General features: G+C 42.5%; 1 protein-coding gene across 4 annotated transcripts in view; it reads right to left on the bottom strand.

Annotated features, from left to right (window-relative positions):
- The window catches only part of CNTNAP2 (contactin associated protein 2), a 2,440,986-nt gene that overhangs the window by 1,235,369 nt on the left and 1,184,135 nt on the right, over positions 1–21,482 (bottom strand). For all 4 annotated transcript variants that reach the window (XM_033930311.1, XM_033930310.1, XM_033930313.1 and 1 more), the window contains one exon: positions 16,847–16,996. In XM_033930311.1, the coding sequence (XP_033786202.1) occupies positions 16,847–16,996 (150 nt within the window). The remainder of the gene's footprint in view (positions 1–16,846; positions 16,997–21,482) is intronic.

Genomic DNA, 21,482 nt, shown 5'->3' with positions numbered 1-21,482 from the left:
CTGATTCAATTTGAAAAAAAAATCAGTCTTCCGATTCAATGGCCGACCCTTCCCCTTGCCTTCCTAAAGCAGGAGCTGCAGCGCTGCCTCTTGCTGGCCGTCCGCTTCTGCTCCTGCTTGAGGTGGGATGTTCAGTCAGAAAGGCCTCCCCCAGCTTCCTCGCTCTTGTCTCCCCAAGCTTCCCTGCTCTTACCTCCTTAATGCTAATAGGGCAGCTTGCAGGCTCGCTGGTGTTATAGCAATATCTGCAGCTGCCCGTGGTCCTCAGCGGCACATTCTCTCTGCCGTGATCCTGCCCCTGCTCTGACGTCAGCACCACTAAATACCAGTTCGCTAGATCAGATAATCAATATGTTCTCCACCTCCCACTTTACCTCATTGAGGTTTAACAACACCCTACATGTGATAGTACCCTCATCTAAGGGAGTGTAATACAAACAAATAGTCAACACTCTTTTCACGTTTGCAGCTACCAGAACCTGGATTGACCTTCCAACACCCTTAAGAACAGAACTTAGGCCTAGATTCACTAACCACACAGATCCGATTTGATCCGTGGGTGATCCGATCCGTGAGGTGGCCAGACACCCGATTCACAATGCATCCGCAGTTAAATTAGGCCGATCAGAGGCACGCCTCCTAACTGACCACACGGATCACTGAAGAGCGATCCTGACGCATGAGCAGACCATCTTCTTTGCCTGTAGATGGTCTGCGCATACGCTTTCACTCTGTGCTTTTGTTTTTTTTTTTTACTTGGTTTTAACACACCGTAGTGCAGCCCCGTTTTAAACCCACGAGTTAAAACCACGGAGTCGGGGCAGTAAGAGCAGGAGAAATGGGGCAGAGAGCAGGGCAGCAAGAGCAGGAGAGTCGGGGCAGAGAGCATGGCGGCAGAGAGCGGGGTTTTTGCACAAGCGAATGGTCCTCAGCAGTCGCTTGTTTTTAGATCGGCCAGCTCAAGTCGGTGTGCCTGAATTTGTTTAGTAAATCCAGGCCCTTCCTACTTTGCATGCCGCTTCCCCTCATTTGCATGCACGGATCGGATCGGGTGCGGATACGATTGGGAGGAAAGTTAGTGAATAGGGTCGGGTCGCAAAGTGGTCAGGACATGATTGGTGGGCTTAGTGAATCTAGCCCCTAATTACCTCACCTTTAGAAAGCTACTTAAAATGTACCTATTTGTTAAATACCTATCTGCTCAGTAAATGCTTCATGGAGTTTTTCTCTCCTGTTATGATTTATTGTATTATTATTCTGTCTTCCTTCCTTCATCTAAGTCTGCTATGTATGATGATAATTGTTCATTCCTTTTCATAGGTACTGCAGTTAAATTGTGAGCCCACTGGGACAGAGAGGGAAATTATTTCAAGTACCTGATTAGATTTTTGGCTATTGTATAAGTCTAGTTTTTATTTGTTTTCTTGTAAACTGCTTTGAAGCCAGTGTGATGATTTAGCGATATATAAACTCTGCATTAAATTAATTGGAATTAAATTAAACTGTTAATTTAAATTTGACAGAATTCCTTGAATCTTCACTGGAAGTAATAATGCAGAGATCAACAGTGCTAGTGACTTTTGCTTTGGAGCCATATCACAATAATATGTTACATGAATGTATTGCTTATGGGCTCTAAAATATGTATTTTTCCTGGTCTTTCTAGAAAAACACAGCTGAGATGCCAGGAATTCCTTTTTTTATGGGCAAGAGTTCACAATTGTGTTGAAATTTCCTTGTATTTATATTGTTCTTTTTGAAGCTAAAACATATGGCCCCCTTTTAACACGCCATGGTAGAACATTTTATTGCTTGCCAGCAAGGTAAATGCTCCAACGCTCATTCAATTCCTATGAGTGTCGGAGCATTTAACTCACCACTAGCGCTAAAATGCTCTATCGCAGCCTGATAAAAGGGGCCTATATTTTCTTTGACAAAAACACTTGGTGGATTTTTTAAGTGCAAAGGAGGAATTGAGAATACATGCACAAACTTGACAAGCTAGTGTGGCACACAGTGCAAAAGCAGCTCTGTTAGCATTTCTAGCAGCCAGCAGTTGGGTATTCAAATCCCAGATGCTTACACAAGTTCTCTGTTTGTTTCTCCCTGAAAGTTCAGAGTAGGGGGTTCCAGATGAATGGAGAATTCACAGATGCTGTATAACCATGAAGTCACAGAGAAGCCTCAATCATTGCTCCATGGTGTGACCTCACCTGGAGTACTGTGTTCAGTTCTGGTTTCCTTATCTCAAGAAAGATATAGCAGCGCTAGAAAAGGTTCAAAGAAGAGCAACCAAGATGATAAAGGGGATGGAACTCCTCTCATATGAGGAAAGACTAAAACGGTTAGGGTTATTCAGCTTAGAAAAGAGACGGCTGAGGGGAGATATGATTGACGTCTACAAAAATCCTGAGTGGAGTAGAACGGGTACAAGTGGATCGATTTTTCATTCCGTCAAAAATTACAAAGACTAGGGGACACTCGATGAAGTTACAGGGAAATACTTTTCAATCAATAGGAGGAAATATTTTTTTTACTCAGAGAATGAATAATTAAGCTCTGGAACACATTGCCAGAGGTTGTGGTAAGAGCGGATAGCGTAGCTGGTGTTAAGAAAAGTTTGGACAATTTCCTGGAGGAAAGGTCCATAGTCTGTTATTGAGAAAGATATGGGGGAAGCCACTACTTGCCCTGGATCAGTAGTACGGAATATTGTTACTCCTTAGATTTTGGCCAGGTACTAGTGACCTGGATTGGCCACGGTGAGTACGGGCTACTGGGCTTGATGGACCATTGGTCTGACCCAGTAAGGCTGTTCTTAGGTTCTTAAGAACTATAGATTGATTGAAATGTACACACACAAATACCTTAATGTGCTACACCAGTGTTCTTCAACCTTTTTACACCTATGGACCAGCAGAAATAAAAGAATTATTTTGTGAACCGGCATCAGTCTGTGGACCGGCGGTTGAAGAACACTAAGCTAAGTTGTGGGCGAGACCTGCCCATCTCTGGCCCTGACTCCGCCCCCATAGTACTAATTGTAACACAATTTTTTCCATTCATTTTTCATATATACACACAATATAATCTTATTAACAACACATAATGGTTAACCACAAAATTAAACTACACAAAGCACACTGTACGTATGCTTCTCAACATTCATTCTTACCAGAACAGATTACTCCTATGCAAATACGGGACCAAAAACTAAAAGTACTAATATATACAAACAAACCCTAAGATTCAAGACGATGCATGCAGTACAACCCCAGAGAAAAAGAAAACAAATGCATTTCTTCCTGAACAGTGCAAAATACAGACAGCAGATGAAAATTCTCAAAATTGACACAATTCAATCACTAAATTCAAAACTAAAATCATTCCCCCTACCTTTGTTATCTCCCTCCCTCCATGCTGTGCCTTACCTTCTGGCCTGCTCTCGCCTGGCCGTTTTATGCCGCCCCTGGTGCTATCTTCAGGCCGGCTCCCTCTTCCTCACTGATGCAGTGCACAAAGCTGCGGGCGGCGGCTCCTTGCGCATCCCGTGCCTCATCTGGAAGCCTTCCCTCTGAGGTTGCGACGTCAGAGAGCAGGCTTCCGGTTCATGCGCAGGATGCGTGAAGGAGCCGCTGCCCGTGGCTTTGTGCACTGCGTCAGTGAGGAAGAGGGAGCCGGCCTGAAGATAACGACGCATCGGTCGCACCACGAACCGGTGGTTGAAGAACACTGTTTTGGGCCTGATGCACATGCCAGCCCTGTGGACCAGCAGGAAATCTCTGTGGACCGGCACCGGTCCATGGACCGGTGGTTGAAGAACACTGTGCTACACCGTGTGAACGCGTGCATTTAGCGCGCACTTCATACATGACACCACTTCTTCTTCCTGTTGCAGAAGTGGTGGCTGGCTTTAAAAATAATAATACTGGGGATTAATTTAGCTGATGCTGTCTGAATATTGGGGGGGGGGGGGGTAGGTTATTTGAATAACTAAGGACAGAACAGCAGAAAAGTGAATCCTATATTATTCAGATAGCTACACTGACTATTGCCACAATTTGAATAATTACTGTACTGACTGCAATATCTCAACTTTCAGCACTACCCACTATCAGGGCACGTACAGAATATCTAGATAATTTTCAGCCATGGTGGCTGGCCTTAAAAATAATAAAACTGCTGACTACAAAGACTGAATAATGATCTAATAGTTATTTTATATTTAAATCTGTTTACTGAATACAAACACAATACACAACACAACTTTCCGAAGTATAATCTTTAAATAAATAAAAACATCAAACTTAGAAAAAAAGTTTTAGTTATAAAGTTTCCCGCTCCCCTCCCTAACCCACGGTATTGCTCACCCAAGGAACAAGTCACAAAAAGTAATTATCCTATGGAAAATTCAAGTTACTGACGTAAAAGTGATTCAAAATGGTTCCCACCAATAGTTATTGTAATAAAACAAACAAAAAAATGCATGAGAATCTAATCAAATTAGTTATGCATGTCAATTTTGTTGGTTAGTGCATAGAAAATCTGTTATGTGCTTGTTAACAAGTTGACTGAATACTAATAGGTATATTTCCCTAGCATTTACTCTTCCTCAATCTGGTTTCAACCCTTGGATCTGATGCCATAATTCACAAGCCTTCTCCTAGGTTAATATTGTTTAGCCAAAAATTCAGGAAAACTAACTTAGGACTCCTTTTACTATACTGCACGGAGCTTCTTACTGCGGGCCAGCAAGGTACATTATCCGATGCTCATTCAATTCTTATGACCGTTGGAGCATTTATCTTGCCGGCCCACGGTAAAAAGTTCTTCTGCAGTTTAGTAAAACCCAATGCCAATGCAACACTTGTTAACCCCTGTGAGATTAAAAAAAATGATGTATCAATTTCTTATTATCCCTGTAGCTTATTGAAGTCCTAAATATTGATAGAAGTAGAGAATATTGTTGAATGGTGCAGGAAGCAAATTCTTGATCACTTTTATACATTTTTCTCTTCCTGATTCTGTATTAGTTTGTTTGTTTATTATCACCTGCAGGGCACACTGAGATGATCAAATGCTCATCCCTTTCCCTTGTTATCAGTGAAAGAAACATAGGGAGAGTGAGAATGTTTACCCTCTTTTGCCTCAAGAGAACTTGCTTCTATTTCTCAATTGTCAGAAGGTCTTTGATCTCAGTTCATAGTTCTATGACTTCAAGGTTTCTTTTATTATAGTGTTTCTTATCTCTTCCCTTTAAGAAGTTTGCAATTTATTTATACAACAGATTCAAACAGAATCATCATTGGACAGAAAAACATTGTTAAAAGTAAACTTGCTAGATTTATCTTAGTCTTTGGGTTCCCAGAGCAGCAGATTCCCAAGCCTCCCCATCCCTCAAGTACGTGAGCAAAAAATACAAGTTAGGAGTAGCAAAAGAGCATAGGAGAGGGGAGAAAGCAACAACAGAGCAACATTGAAAGGTGAAAGCTAATGGCAACAGAATAGCTATAGAAGCAAAATAGTTGGTGGTTGAAGAATGTCAGCCAATGTGTGTTACCATACCAGGGCACCTCTGGAACCCAGTGCTTAATGGAAATGTGGAGCTGCGGGCCGCAGGTAGAAGGAGAGAGAGAGAGAGAGAGAGAGAGAGAGACCTGGCAGAAGGGATGGATTACCACTCTACCAGCTAGTCGACCAGAGAAGAGGAGGAGAGCAGGAGAGGGCTGAGAGTGCTGAGCCAATTGGGGGCCCAGTAGAAGAAAGAGGCAGGGCTGAAGGGAGGAGCTGGCCAATCAGGGGACAAGGTGGGCCTGTCAGAAGACAGGATCAATGGGAGAAGAGACAGCAGGTAGCCAATCACCCAGATGTGCAAAATTTAAGCAATTTGAAGGAACAGAGCGCTTGGCCAGTAACAATAGCCTGCACTAATAGGACACCATGGAGGAGAAACCCCCCAAGGGACAGTGGCGTAGTAAGGGTGAGAGGCGCCCGGGGTAGTGGTGTACCTCCCCACCCTTGTTTCCATCCCCCCGCTCTTTTCCCGCTCCTGCCTGCCATGCGTGCCCCTTCCCTTCCCCTTTATCTCTAGTTGAAGTTGTAACTCGTGGCGGTCAACAACATGCTCCTTGTGACCCTGTCAGCTTTCCCTCTGATGTCATTTCCTATGTGCGGCATCTGGAAGTGATGTCAGAGGGAGAGGGAGAAAACCAGGCTATTACAGAGGCACGCTGCAGAAGAAAGTAAGAGAGGACTTGGCTGGGACCAGAGGGGAGAGTCAAAGCTGTAGGTAAGCCCTGAAGGTAAAGAGGAGAGAACTACTGCCTGGGTCCCTTGGAGTTAGAAAGAGAGAGGGAATCTGTGAGTCAAGGTGAGCCCCAATCAGCTGCAGCCTTTCCCGGTGTGCATGTGTCCACCCAACCTGATGAGGCCTACTAATATGAGTGCTCCCCCTCCCCCCATCTCATCTGAATTCCTGCTCCTGAGAAGATTTATTTCTAAGCCTGCCTTCCAAGAACGTAATTTAAAAGCCTATCTTTGGGGTAGTGATAGTCAGCCAGTGGTTACAGATAGCCTAGGATGGGTGGGAAGAACCAGCCTGAAGGGAACACAGGAGCCGTTGCTTTTGAGGAGGGATAGGAAACTCCCATTTCATCTTTTTTCTTTTGCATTTATTTAGTCTCCACAATCCCTTTTTCCAGAAACTCCACCCCTGCCCCGACTGTTGATTTGTTTCAGTTAGGCTAGTAGGTAACCGGGCGTCCCTGGACCAGTGATCTGATGCCAGCATCTTTGGAAACATGGACGCAAAAAACAGGGAGCATGGTACCCAATGCTAGACAGCTGCAACATTTCCAGAGACTTTCTTAGACTGGTAACACTGTGTGCACACAAATTTATTGCCGTAGGCTTCTTTTCTGCAAATGACACCTCAGATTTGTGTATATAAAATAGTTGTAATCATGTAATAATAATAATAATAACTTTATTTTTATATACCGCCAGCTATCTTGCGACTTCTAGGCGGTTTACAATAAAAGAAACTGTGAATGCAATGGAGGAAATGTAAATACAATAAAGAGAAACTTTACGTACAATTAATTAAAGAGTATAGCAGTGTACATCTCAATACAATAAAGGGAAACTTTACGTACAATGGATTAAAGAGTATAGCAGTATACATCTCGTACAATGGATTAAAGAGTATAGCAGTATACATCTGATAATATTAATAATGTTAGCAACAGTTTGTGTATTGCAAGGCCAGGAAGTGCCAAGCTGTTTGCACAGAAGTAGAAATGTTCCGTAAATTGAATAGAGTGTTCATAGTTAGTGGTTAGGGGTTGGGGTTAACAGTTTGCAAGATCAGGTACTGTGTACTTGCCTGAAGGAATCCCAGTCAAATGTGAAAGTTTTAGGTGTAAGTTTACAAAATGGTTTGTAGGTTATAGAAGTAAGCCAGACCATTGAACTGTTGCCAACTTGAAGGGCTAAACTGAAACATCCATTTACCTCTGTATTTTACCCTATAATATTATCATCTTATACTATCTAATCGTACCTATTGGTACACACTCCTCTTCCATTTCTATTTAATAAATCTTACAATTCTTTTTTCTTGTCAAATTCTTTGGTTGTGTGGAGTTATTTGGGAAACCTGCTAGGTACCGTGACACTTGCACTAGAGAATGACATGAGTGACAAAGAGCTGCTTGTACTGGAATCTTCTTGCTGCCAAGTCCCTCCTTCCGACGTAACTACTGGCCAGAAGTTACATCGGAAGGAACGACTTGGTGGCAAGAAGGTTCCGGTCTGAGCAGCCTTGTATTTAGGAAGCTTCAGTTCCAACAGGCATGCCCCGGGAGGCGAAAAGGGGCTGACCCAGGAGTCACACTCACAGGGTAATTTTTTGCCATCCATCATCGGGAGGGTGTGAAGGTTGGGGGCTGTTTGAATGGCGATAGGGAGGGGGGCTGCTGGACTTGTGAGGGGGGCTTCTGCTGCATCCAGGAATGGAGGAGGGAGGGTTTTTTTTGCCATCACCATCGGGAAGAAGGGTGCAAGGGTTGGGGGGCTGTTGGACCAGTGATATGGAGGGAGGGAGGGGGCTGCTAGACTCATGGGGGAGGTTCTTATGCTGCACCCATGAAGTTGCTTGGGCTGCTGGACATGGACCAGTTGGAGCTGAAGGGAAAGGAGACAGTGGCTGGATCTATTCTGGGGATTGGAGGGAAGGGAAACAGGTACTGGGCCCATGTGGAGGGTAGAGTGGAGCTGGAGGGAAGGGAGAGGTGCCATATCTACACCTGGGCACTGAAGGGAGGGGATAGAGGTGGTGGATACATGGGAAGGGGGAGAAGTGCAGGATCTGCAGGGAGGAAGAGAGAGAAGGAAAGGGAAAGAGAAAAACTGAACCAAGGGGATAAAGGAACAGTGAGTGAAATATTGAACCTCCCTCCCCTGATAATGTGAATTTTCTGGGGCAGGGGCAACAATCATGGAGGAATGCAACCATGCATGGAAAAAAAAGGTACAACTTGGTTAAGTGATACAAGGAAGGCCAAAGAAACAACAGAGACTAGGAGTATGCCTCCCAAGATGGCCTAATTATGGGGGTATGATTTTCTCTTGGGTTAACAGGTAAGAAGTGGAGTCTTTCCAGCAGAATTTAAGCTGTGGTGTAGCATCTAGTCCCAGCATAGTGGTCTGGTTTGAAAGCATTTAGGCCCCCTTTTATCAAGCTACAGTAGAATGTTTTAGTGCTGGCCTGCGAAGTAAATGCGTCAACGCAAATTCAATTCCTTTGAGTGTCGGAGCATTTACCTCGCCGGCTAGCACTAAAATGCTCTACTGGGGCTTGATAAAAGGGGGCCTTGATGATATGCAAAGGGCAGGGCAGATACTGAGAAAAAATGACAGAAAGATTGGAAGGATAAAAAGGAAAGGGAAGTGGAGAAAAGCTAAGATATAGATGAAAGGCAAAAAAAAAGATGGGAACTAACATGCAGGGTTAATTTTCATCTTATTTTGTTTCCATTCGTTGTCTCTTCATTGTATCTTCTAGTAATTTCTTGCTTTTTATTTGGATATCAGCCATATAAAAAATGGTTGGTTATGTTTCAAACAATCAGGCCTGTGTTTATTTTCAGCTCAATGTGAAACTATCAGGATGAGCATTCATTTAGAAATAAAATAAACTGTACCAAAATGATTGTTTTCTTTCATTTTCAAATGAAAGAAATAAAGGCAATAACAGCAGATTTGTTAGGTGTTGTGGTAGTGTGACAGACCTGGGTCCTTAGTAGCCTCACAGAGGGTTAAAAGTATAACAACAGGGAGAGACAGTTATTTTCACAAATGAGGTGAAATAAACACACAAAAAGTCAGTGTTTGTTCTCAAGAGTTCAATCTTTTGTGTTCCTAAGCTCCCTCCATGCCCAACATCTCTTCTCTGTCTCCCTGTTCCTCCTCTTTCTTTCCCCTTTGTCCCACCCTACAGCCAATATTCCAATTCCCCCCCCAGTCTACTATCTCTCCCTCTTGAGTCCAGTGTCCTTCCCACTCTCTCTCTCCTGGGTCCAGGGTCTTCTTTACCTCTCTTTTCCTCTCGTTCAGTCTCTCTCTCTCTTCCTTCTACTCCACCCTACCACTGGTCCATGACCTATTCCTCGCCCTCCAACTCCTGGATCCATTATCACTCCATCCCTAGGTCCAGCACTGCTCCTCCTCCCTTCTTCCTTTCCCAGTTCCAGCATCTCTCCTATTTTCTTTCCCTTTCCATGTTCGATTGTCTATCCCTTTCCCAACTTTCTCACCATCCATCTAACTTTTCCTTTTATCTCTGTATCCCTGGGTCCAGCACTGGTCTTCCCCCCACCCTCTTTTCTAGTTCAGTATCTCTCTCCTTTTCTTCCCCCTCCCCTTCTAGATTCCCATGTCTGTCTGTTCCACTCCCCTCCCCACAATCCATCTACCTTTTTTTTATCACTACGACGCCTTCCTAGTTCCAGTGTCCTTCCCCCCAGCCACAAGCAACTCTTGCCACTCTCTCTAAATCTGTCTCTGAGTCTAGCCCTTCTCTATTTCCTCCTTCCTGTTTCCAGCATCCTTCCCCCTTTCCTTCCTCCCATGCTGGTTCTTCTTTGTTCCTCTCCCTCCTTTCCCCTGGTCTATCTAACCTTTTTTCCCCCCCTTACCGTGGTAGCAGCGCGTTCACCCACTTCAGTTGCTGCCTCCTGTTTTCAGGTCTTCCCTGTGAGTATCCCACCCTCTCTGACATTGCATCTGATGTTATGTCAGAGAGATCATGATGCTCACAGGGAAGGTCCGAAATCATGAGGCAGTGGATGAAGTGGATGAATGCGCTGCTACCATGGTGAGGACAAAAAAGATTAGTTGGGCTGTGGGAAAAAAGGAAGATGGAGGGATAAAGAAGAACCGGCATGGGGCAAAGGAAAAGGGGGGGGGGGGAAGGGATGCTGGAAACAGGAAGGAGGGGAAAAGAGAAAGAGTCCCCCCTGGAGCGGTGCATTGGGTCCCCCCTGATCATGTCAGGTCCGAGGCACATGTCTACTGGGCCTACCCTTTAATCTGGCCCTGCCTCTACTGCAGCTTTTATGTTTTCTTTATATTACACTATACACTTCTCCCTCCGTATTCGCGGTTTAAACAATCGCGGTTTCGATTATTCACGGTGTTTAGCTTGCTGGCTGCTCCCCCCAAATTATGTCAGCTTGCATAGAGAAATCACCAATTCCAAGCGTTTACAGAGAAAATCGCTGATTCCCAGCCCTTTCTTCACCGTGTTTTGCCTCTCCTTCAGGAACAGGCCAAGTCTCCCACCAAGTTATTCACGGTTTCACCATATTCCTGATGGTTTTTAATAGAAAACAGTGAATAGCGTGAAAAAGTTATTTGCGGTTTTTCTGTATTTGCAGGTCTATTAATCCCCTATCACAGCAAGTATGGAGGGAGAAGTGTATTATATTTTGTTTCTATATTATTTTGAGAGTTACTAATACAGTACAGTGGTGCCTCACACAACGAACTTAATTCGTTCCAGGAGCAAGTTTGTTATGCGAAAAGTTCGTTATGTGAAACGCGTTAAGCGCAGTGACTAATGACTGCCTGCAGTGCCTGCGCGGAAGGATGCAATACATCGGCAGCGATCGTGGAAGCTCGGGCGACTTCGTTGTGTGAAACGAAGTTCGTTGTATGAATCATGACATGAAGTTCGTTGTGTGCAGCGTTCTTTATGCGAGGCACCACTGTATTTGCTTTTCTGAGGGGTGTTTATTGTAGTTTTTGGTTTATTCAGTACTCCCCCCCCCCCAAGGGATTTTCTGTTGCATGGAGCAGATTGTGAAAAAGCACATAATTCATAGAATTCCATTTGTGTGTGTAATTGTGTGCCCAACCCATATTGCACCCAAACCAGACCCATGTGAACACTCTTATAGAAGATTGGTACGTACTTACAAAAAAGCAAGTATGGTAGCTGGAATATTGTCATTCACATACAAAAGTGGCCATCTAGGCATGTTTATGCTGCCCATCTAAGTAGATTTTGCATTTATTAAAATTTTTAAGGAGTTCTAATAAACTGAATGCCCTTTAACCAGTGCAGCGCTCATCTTTACTAACCATACCTTCTGTCTGAATCCTCCATACAAATGATGTTCTAATAGAGAGAACAGGTAACTAACTATAGACAAGCAGATGGCTAAAGCCACCAGCGATATATCTGGCATTCTGCACTGGCCTTACCCATTTGCCTCTACTTTTATGATACAAGCCAAATGGAATGCATTCTTTCATCAACGTTCTTTTAAATTGTTCTTATAGCACTTATTCTGATCTTTCAAATACTGCCATCCAATATCGCAGGGATCCCACAGAATGCAATATACTAGGTAACTACCAATTATTAGTCTTGTCCAAAATTTAATCTTTCATGAAATATACAGTACCGCTCCATCGTAGGTTGCATTCTCAAGCAACCCAAGTAGCATAAAATCTGATCCTGGTGAGTCATGGATCAGAATTGTCTCAAGGTACAAGCCTCAGTCAGAAGAACTTGGGATCCTGCCATGAACAACGGTGAAGTAGTGGCAGTCCTGTTGCAAACTTACAATTTAAAAAAACACCTAAAATCTGAGATAAGTTGTGGTAATCCCTCAGTGCTATTATTGTTTGGAACTGGAAACCTCTGTATAGTTCTGTCTTTTAAATATTCTCTACTGACTGAATATTTTGGAACTCTTCTGCTCGTATAATAGAACCCATTCACAGGAGACCCAAAAAACTATTAAGAGTCATTTCTTACATGATAAAAAAAACCCAAAACCATTTGTAGTTCCTTGACATTTTTAGTAAATGACAGCATTGGTCACAGTTCGAGAAATTGGCTATACTCAGCGAAGGTTGTTGAAGACATACAATCCTTTCTTGCTACTAAGCTTTCATTCTTTTATTCCATTTTACAAAAAAAGGTCATACTTAGGGATTTAGATAAGAAGGTGACCATGTTCCTAGTTCTAACCTTGTTTTAATAAACTAATATAAAAAATTAGTACAAAACTAATTAGTAACTAATTAATATAACATCATAAACATCTTACATATATATATATATATATATATAAATAGCATAAAATCTGAAGCTAATTAGTGAAAAGAATAGCATTAACATCTCAAAAACTAAGGGACTTCATGCAGGCACTGAAAAGTCACAGTAACCAAGAAAGGCTTCAGAGGCCTAGACAAATCATTTCTTTTTTTTCCGGAAGGTTTGTGCTCCAGCATTCAGTTTGCTAAGATTGTTATTGCTCTCTCTTGTTCTGTGTTCACGCTGTCCCTCAGGTTTATGTGCCTCAGCTACCATATAATTTGTGAACATGAACCCTAGCTTTCTAAAAAAAAAACATTTCCATTAAATGGTGCATGATGAGGTCCACTGTAGCATAACACTTCTTGTTATCATCGTTGGCACAGGTTTCTCAAATGCAAATGATGTGTTTATCAAATGGATGAAAAGCTATTGTTAATTAACTACATATTGGTTTTATAAGACTACTGAAACATTAATTTTCTTAAGTAATTATTATTATTAATCTTTTGAGAAGAGATGATGAGCAAAGAATAGCTCTGTAATCCTGTCCCTTAAATAATATTTTTCAATCGTTCAATCTTTATCATGCATATTTCACCTTGAATCAACATTCTTATAGGTAAGCCTGCTAATAACTCATTGGAATAGTCAAAGGGGATGGAGTTTGATACACTGCCTTTCTGTGGTTACAGTCAAAATGATTTATATATTATATACAGGTAGATACGAGACATTTAGGGGAGATATGATAGAGACGTTTAAATACCTATGTAATATAAATGTATATGAGTTGAGTCTCTTTCATTTGAAAGGAAACTCTGCAATGAGAAGGCATAGGATGAAGTTAAGCGGTGATAGGCTCCGGAGTAATCTGGGGAAATACTTTTTTTATGAAAAGGGTGGTAGATGCGTAGAACAATCTCCTGGAAGAAGTGGTGGAGACAGAGACTGTGTCTGAATTAAAGAAAGCCTGGGATAGGCATGTGGAATCTCTCAGAGTGAGAAAGAGATAATAGTTACTGTGCATGGGCAGTCTAAATGGGCCATTTGGCCTTTATCTGCTGTCACATTTCTGTGTTTCTATGTTTCAAGGTACTTATTTTGTACCTGGGGCAACGAAGGGTTAAGTGACTTGCCCAGAGTCACAAGGAGCTAAAATGGAAATTAAGTTGGCTCCCCTTGTAATGGGCTGAGCACCAGGAAAGCCAGGGTTCATATCTATTTGTTGTTCATTATGACCCTCTGAAAGTTACTTACAGTGGCGTAGCGAGGATAAGCGGCGCCTGGTGCGGTGGTGCCCCACCCCTGCCCTCATCTATGCCCCCTGCTCCTTCCCTGATCCCCCCCTGCCGCACACTCCTTCCCTTTTCTTCCCTCCCCCTGTACCTCTAGTTGTTCACTGCCTAGACGCCTAACTTAATTGATTAATAAGCTTAATTGGTGACAGTAATTGACACTCAACACCTCATAATTGATATTAATTGGACTTAATTGAAAGTTAGACACCTAACTCAAAAAACACAATTCTATAAAAAATAGGTGCCTAGTCCAAAGTGCCTACCTAAAAGTGGGTATGGTTAGGGGGTGGATCATGTTTTCTAGTTAGGCACCTGTTTTTGACTTAGGAGCTGTTGTGTGCCTAACTTAGGCACACTCAACGCAAAACAGAGTCTTATAGATATAAGCTTATAAATAGAAATTCATAGATAGAATCTTATAGAACTCAGCGGTACCTTCTGTATGAATCCAAACTTTTAGAACATACAGAATAGCGGCACCCAAATCGTCATCGGTCCCTGAGACGAGCAGGCTGAGGGGTATGGGGCTAGGGGCAAGGCTAGGGCTTGATGTGGGAGTAACGTGGCAGGGATGGGTGCAACTGGGCAGACCTGGGGGCAGGTCTATAGGTTTGGATTTTACATACGTAAAATCTGGTAACCCTATTATGGTGTGACTAAAAGTTAGGACACCTAGTGGCACTGAGTGATTCTTTTCAGTGCACGTAAGTTTTATAGAATCATACTTAGCACTTCACTAGTCAGTACCAATTTTTTAGGCATCTCCTAAGTGCTCCTGCATTAACATTTCAGCTAATATTTCCAAGTTTATTACAATTTTGATATCCCGCCTATCAAAATATGTCTAGGCGGCTTATAATTAAAAATGAATTAAAATAAACCTAAACTAAAATCAAGTTAAAACAATGATAAAATATAACATGACTTTGAGGGAGATAGGGAAGGAACTCCAATTTATAAAGAAATGTTGGGGAGAAAAAAACCCAAGGTATTGGTATTGGCCATTAGTTAAAATCTTGAGATTGACTATGATGGTCTATTAAAATACAAATACCGTGTTTCCCTGAAAATACAAATACCATGTCTTATATTAATTTTGGGTCCAAAAAACTCATTAGGGCTTATTTTCGGGGGATGTCTTATTTTTTTTCATGTACAACAATCCCTTCCTTTCCTCCACCCCAATTCTTTCTCTTTCCTTCCCCCCCATCCCCTTATGCAGCAGCTTTCTATCCCTCCCATCCCCCTGTGCAGTAGAACCCCACTGAACCACCCACCGCGAGACTGATATACCTCCACTCCAAGGCCTCCCAAAACAGCAGCAATGGCAGCACTCTGAACAGGCTGCTTTGTGGTCTTCCCCACAGGGGCCTTTCCTCTGCTGCATCACTGATATCAGTGACATGGTAGAGGGAAGGCCTCAGCGGGGAAGGTGATGAAGCAGCCCATTCAGAGCGCTGCCGCTGCTGCTTTAGAAGGCCTCAAAGTGGAGGTATGTCAGATCTCACTGAGGTGGGGATTGATGAATCGACAAGTCTGATTTTTTTTTCTCGGTAAATCGGGCAAGGATGGAGTCAGGGAGTGTCGGGGACATTTAGGGGGGGCTTTGATCTTAACTAGGGCTTATTTTGGGGGCATCTTTAAAAATCATGCTAGAGCTTATTTTCGGGAAAGGTTTTATTTTCAGGGAAACAGGGTAGGAAGTCAGTGTAACTCATGCAGGAAAAGGGTCATATGGCCATAAGTCTTCTAGACTGGCTGCATTTTGCTAAAGTTCTAACCTCTAGAGAATCTATTGATGAAGACTTTTGCAAAGAAAGCTGTAGTGCTAAAATTATGTAACCACACACCAAAAGGCAAGTAGAAAGTCCAATCCAATCACGCCAGCTGAATTATAAAGTGCTGTGACTTTTATTATATAAGTACTGTCCCAACCAGGATCCTAGTTTTGGCTAAACAAATTGCCTTTCTTAGGGGAAAACATGCACTGATCAAAATGCCCTGTGTGAAATACACATCGCCCAGGAAGAGGATTTAGCAAACAAAATTGCAAAATCACATTTGCGTTTTGAGAAAACGAATACATCGCCAATACGGAACATTTTGATCAGGAGATTTGTTTTAGCAAAACTAGGATCTTGGTTGGGACAGTACTTATATAATAAAAGTCACAGTACTTTATAATTCAACTGGTGTGGTTGGATTGGAATTTTTACTTGCCTTTTGGCGTGTGGTCTCTTTTCTGTAAGACAGTTTTCGTCCTACTTTCTGGGATTACGTATGGTTAAAAACTGTGTGCCACGTGGTCACAAATGAATCCCTTTCTAAAGGGAAATGGAGCTACTCGATTTGAAGTCCTATAAATCAACTTTTTTTTTTTTAACAGCAGCAGAAACCTGATGGCCCGCTAAAATAAATCACAAGAACGTCTAGACTCTAAATAACTTTCTGTTCCTTCAATTTTCACTACTTCAAGGTCTATCAACTAAAGGTCTAGACTTCTGAAAAAAATAACAGTTGACAATGAATTTTAATTTATGGAAACCCAATCGTTCGCTATTACTGGACAAGCATTAAGCTATGCTACAGCCTGCACCTAGTTCAGACTAACCGACATGCAAAAGTGAATAGTGCATTTCAGTTGCACATGGAGGCAGTGTGTGTTTGATTCTTTACATTTTGATACACCATCTTCTACTAGCTCTGACCAGGATGATCTCGGGGATCAAGGGTCTCTCATACGAAGAGAGACTGAACAAATTGCAGCTCTACACTCTCGAGGAACGTAGGGAGAGGGGAGACATGATCGAAACATTTAAGTACCTCACAGGACGTGTCGAAGTGGAAGATGATATTTTCTTTCTCAAGGGACCCTCGGCTACAAGAGGGCACCCGCTCAAACTCAGGGGCGGAAAATGTGCTCTTTTGAAGCCTTTACCTCCAAAGAAGTACTTCTGTCCAGTTTTAACTTGAAGAGGACTATTTGTTCGAACTGCCGAAGCTTCATCTCCATCAATGGTGACAATAGCAAAATTTTTCTTGGCTATAAATCGAACCTCGTGCCACTGGCCATCATTGAGCCCAGAGCCTGTAAGAATTATAGAGAGTTAGAATGTAGAATTACAAAATAAGTTGTAAGAAATATATTTTCTATTAAGTAAACCAAACAATGTATTTTACTGTTAGCCAATGCTGACATGAAATGCAGTTTTCCAACTGAATATCTAATGCATAGCCTAATTAAAAGATATCATTTAGATAGAAAATGTAATAGGAAATTGACATGGTAAGATCAAAGATCTTGTAAATAAAATACTTTTTGTGTGAAAAAAGAGCCTTCCTTTCAATGATGGCCAGTCTTGGCTTTTGCCTATTCTTTATTTCTCCCAGAATCCTTCCTCTCACCACTCTAATCATTATTTACCTCCCCCCCCTTTTTGCTAAGCTGCGGTAGAAGTTTCTACTGTTCCTATGAGTGTCGGAGCATTTAGCTCTTCATGCCATGGTAGAAACCTCTACCACAGCTTAGTTTAAAAAAATACAGGGGGAGGGGGGGCTAGTTAGGTTTTAATTAAGTGTAATTAAGAAAATTCTCTCAAGAAACAGCTCTTTAGAAAATTGCATTTCATTGATATGGCGGCATTGGCAAATGAATGCCAGAATTTTTCCTCTAAATTTTCTTCTTTACCCTTAGTAATAAAACTGCTACTTGGAATATCAATCTACAGTAGTGTCTTGATAATTTTGTTACTGAAAAATAAACTTACCTTAGGCTCTGGCCATGATTACTCATGGTACCACTTTGGGCTACAAGGGTATTTAAAATTTTATGTGGTGTGCAAAACACCAGTAACAATGATAAGTCACATACCAACAGTAGGGTATGTTGCAAACTTCAAACAAGGTACAAAGTAATGATCAAGGAGGCAAAATAAAAAAAAAACCCAATTAAACCCCCTAAAACCTCATACTCCCTTTATTCAATTGGCAAAGTGATCATATGCATCAGTTATTTAAGGCTGTTTGCAAACCCTGCTCCTCTACCAATCTAGATCATAGTCAAGTGGGCATCTGTCCAAACAGTTGCCAGTGATTTTCGCTACACTCCCAGGTTCCTTTTCCTCTAAATTTACTGAGAGAGCCACACCCTCAACCCTCACATTCTCACTGTATTATTGTGTGTTCCGTCTTAGGCTTTACTAAAACGGCTAGGGCCTAGGGCTCCTTTTACTATGCCGCGTTAGGGCTTTAACGCGCGGAATAGCGCACACTAAATTGCCATGAGCTGGCATTAGTTCTAGCCACGTAGCACAGGTTTAACGCACGCTAAAATGCTGTGTGTGCTAAAAACGCTAATGCAGCTTAGTAAAAGGAACCCTTAGTCTTGACAAAATCTTAGGAACTATGGAGTGCTCTCACTCTCCAGCAGATATAATTCCTTCCTTTTTTTAAAGACCCTGATTTAAGTCAGGCACCTTCTGTTCCTTGATTGGATCAAAACAAGCTTGAGCTGTGAAAGGACTCTTGTCGTCTGACCATATTTACAGAAACCTAACCTGGACCCTGCATCCCTCTGAAATTATTGGCCTGACTTAAACTTTCTATCTGTCACTGATTGCTTGACAAAGTTACTGGCATGTCGACCTCTGAAGTTCTTGAACAATAATAAACAACTTTCACTCAAAACAATTTGGGTTTAAGTTAGTCATAGCACTGAGACTGTTCTAGTAGCTATGGTAATTGAGACCTTGGTTCATTTGCATTTGAGCAAAAATATTTTTTTAATCAAACTAGCTGTGAATAGAAACACAGAAACATTGAAACATGACAGCAGATAAAGGCCAGTTTGCCCATCGACAGCATCCAGTATCTCCTCCTCTCCCCTAAGAGAACCCATGTGCCTGTCCCATGCTTTCTTGAATTCAGACACAGGGCTAGATTCTCTAATATCGCCGGTAAAATCTGTCGGGTCGCTGTAGTGCAGGGAAACTGCTCAATTTCAAAACGGTGATTGATGCTAAAACAATTTTGCATGCAAATGAGTTTCAGCTGTTCTGGGCAGGAAGACGTTCTTTTTTCTTTTATTTTTAATAGGCACAGATGTTGGGTGTGTGTGTTACACTTGCACAATATTTATCACCATTTGAAAAAAAACCAGTTATGCTGCCCCCCCCCCAACGATGCCCCCAAACAAAAATATTGTCAGGCCTCCCAGACCCCCCCACCTATGAATATCAGCAGGAGGGATGGCTACTCCCTCCTGCCTCAGCGGCCATCCAGAGCCCTCCATACCCTCAATCCCCCCACCATAAAGATTGGCAGAAGGGATTCCCATGCTTTCCTGCCTCGGCCATCCGTACCTCCTCAAACACCCAACCCATCCCCGTACCTTATTTAGATGATTAGCAGGAGGGATGCCCTCTCCCTTCTTACGGCAGGCCCACCTCTTTAAAATTGCAGGTCTTCCCCTAACCAGTGCATTCTGGGATGTACTGGGAGGGGCCTAAGGCTCTGATTGGCCCAGGCACCTATGGCCATTCCCATAGAGCCTTAGGCTCCTGGCAGTGCATCCCAGGATGCATCAGGGAGGGGAAGGTTCACCGTTTTGAAGAGGCGGGCCTGTTAGCAGGAGGGAGTGAGCATTCCTTTTGCCGATCTTCTGAATAAGGTATCGGATGGGGGAGGGGTATATGTGGCTGAGGCAGGAGGGAATGGACATACTTCCTGCCAATCTTCACGGAGGATTAGGAGTGTGGGGGCACCAGTGGCTGTCAAGGCAAGAGGGTGTGGGCATCCCTCCTGTCGATCTTCACTGGGGGGGAGGGGTCAGGGGTGTTGGGGCAACCAGTTGGCCACCAAGGCAATAAGGAGTGGGCATCCTTCCTGTAGATATACATGGTGGGGTAGGGGTCATGGGGGGGTCATCTGGATGGCCTGCTGATTTTTTGTTTGTTTGTTCTTGTTCAGGGGCTGGCATGACTTATTTTTTAATTTTTAATGGGGACAGATTGTCCCTCTGTAACATCATCTATGTCCATTAAAAAAAACCCAAAACACTTGCTGTTCAGTGCTTTTTTAACACTACCAACACCTCCAGACTTGTTGGAGATTTCAGAGCATTAAAAACTGGCGTTTTGCTTTGTGAATCATGTGAGCATCCATCGGAGTGCTCTTTTTAATATTGATGAGCTTGTTGTAATGTATTTACATATGATTCGGAGACTGCTACAAACCATGGAAAATACCTAGATTTGCCATTTTGAGCATCGATAGATGCAATACTTCATCACTAAACCAATTAAAACTGCTTTAGTGATGATCATTAAATACATGGTGAATTTTATGCATCCGGGAAACAGTCTGTCTCCGCCACTTCTTCTGGGAGGCTGTTACACCCTTTGACTACCCTCTTCATAAGAAAATATTTGTTTAGATTACTCCTGAGCCTATCACCTCTTAACTTCATCCTATGCCCTCTCATTCTAGAGTTTTCCTTCATTTGAAAAAGACTCACCTCTTGTACATTAATACCACAGAGATATTTAAACGTTTATATCATATTCCCTCTCTCCCGCCTTTCTTCCACAGTACATATTGAGGTATCCAAGTCTGTCCCCATAGGCTTTATGACAAAGATCACTAACCAATTTTGAGGTAGCCATCTGGACCGACTCTATCCTCTTTAATGTATATTATGCATATTTATCCCCTTCAATGCCATTCTGACACTTTCTCCTGTCTTGTCCCTCAACTTTACCTTATTGACTATCTTTTCTTCCATTTACATCTTTGCTTTTCTGACAGCTTTTCTTGCTTCTTGTAGATTTTCAACATATTTTTGCCCGTCTTCCTCTTTCTGTAACATCTATTCATTTATGAAGGCTAACCTTTTTTTTTCTCTTACCTTTTTATAGGGTTACCAGACGTCCAGATTTCCTTTTGAGGACATGTCTGGGGGTCCAGACAGCTTTTAAAAACCCGGCACTTTGTCCGGGTTTTGAAAAGCTTCCCAACATAATCGTGTCGGAAAGGGGCATTCGCGCTTGCAACACGGTGACATCATGTGCATGCGCACATGTGTGTGATGTCATTACGTCGGGTCTGCGCATGCGTGGATGATGTTTGGGGCGGGGCTGAGGGTGGAACAGGGTGGGGCAAAGGCAGGATTGAGCGGTCATGGGGGTGTGGCCATGGGTCTGGATTTTCCCAAAGGAAAATCTAGTAACCCTACCTTTTCAGCTGCTACATTTGAGAACCAAAGCAGCCTTATTTTCTTTTTATGTTTATGCAATTTCCTAACATAAAGGTTTGCCACCTTTAAAATAGTTCCTTTCAGTTTTGCTCACTGCTGTTTTACTTTGTTCAGCTGTTCCCAACCAACTAACTCCTTCTTGAGGTATTCCCCCCATCTTGACAAACTTACCATAGTTCTTTTAAGATCTAGAATTTTCAGTCTTGAATAAGTTTTCTCCTCCTGTGTTTTAATATTGAACCATACCATTCAGTGATCACTAGATGTCAAATGATTACCCCACTATAACATCAGAAATGGTTTCCCTGATTGTACGCATCAG

This window comes from Geotrypetes seraphini, chromosome 2 (assembly GCF_902459505.1).
Source record: "Geotrypetes seraphini chromosome 2, aGeoSer1.1, whole genome shotgun sequence".
NCBI classification, from domain to species: domain Eukaryota; kingdom Metazoa; phylum Chordata; class Amphibia; order Gymnophiona; family Dermophiidae; genus Geotrypetes; species Geotrypetes seraphini.
The sequence above is the reverse complement of the archived record's forward strand: the minus strand, read 5'-3'. Positions and strand labels throughout refer to the sequence as shown.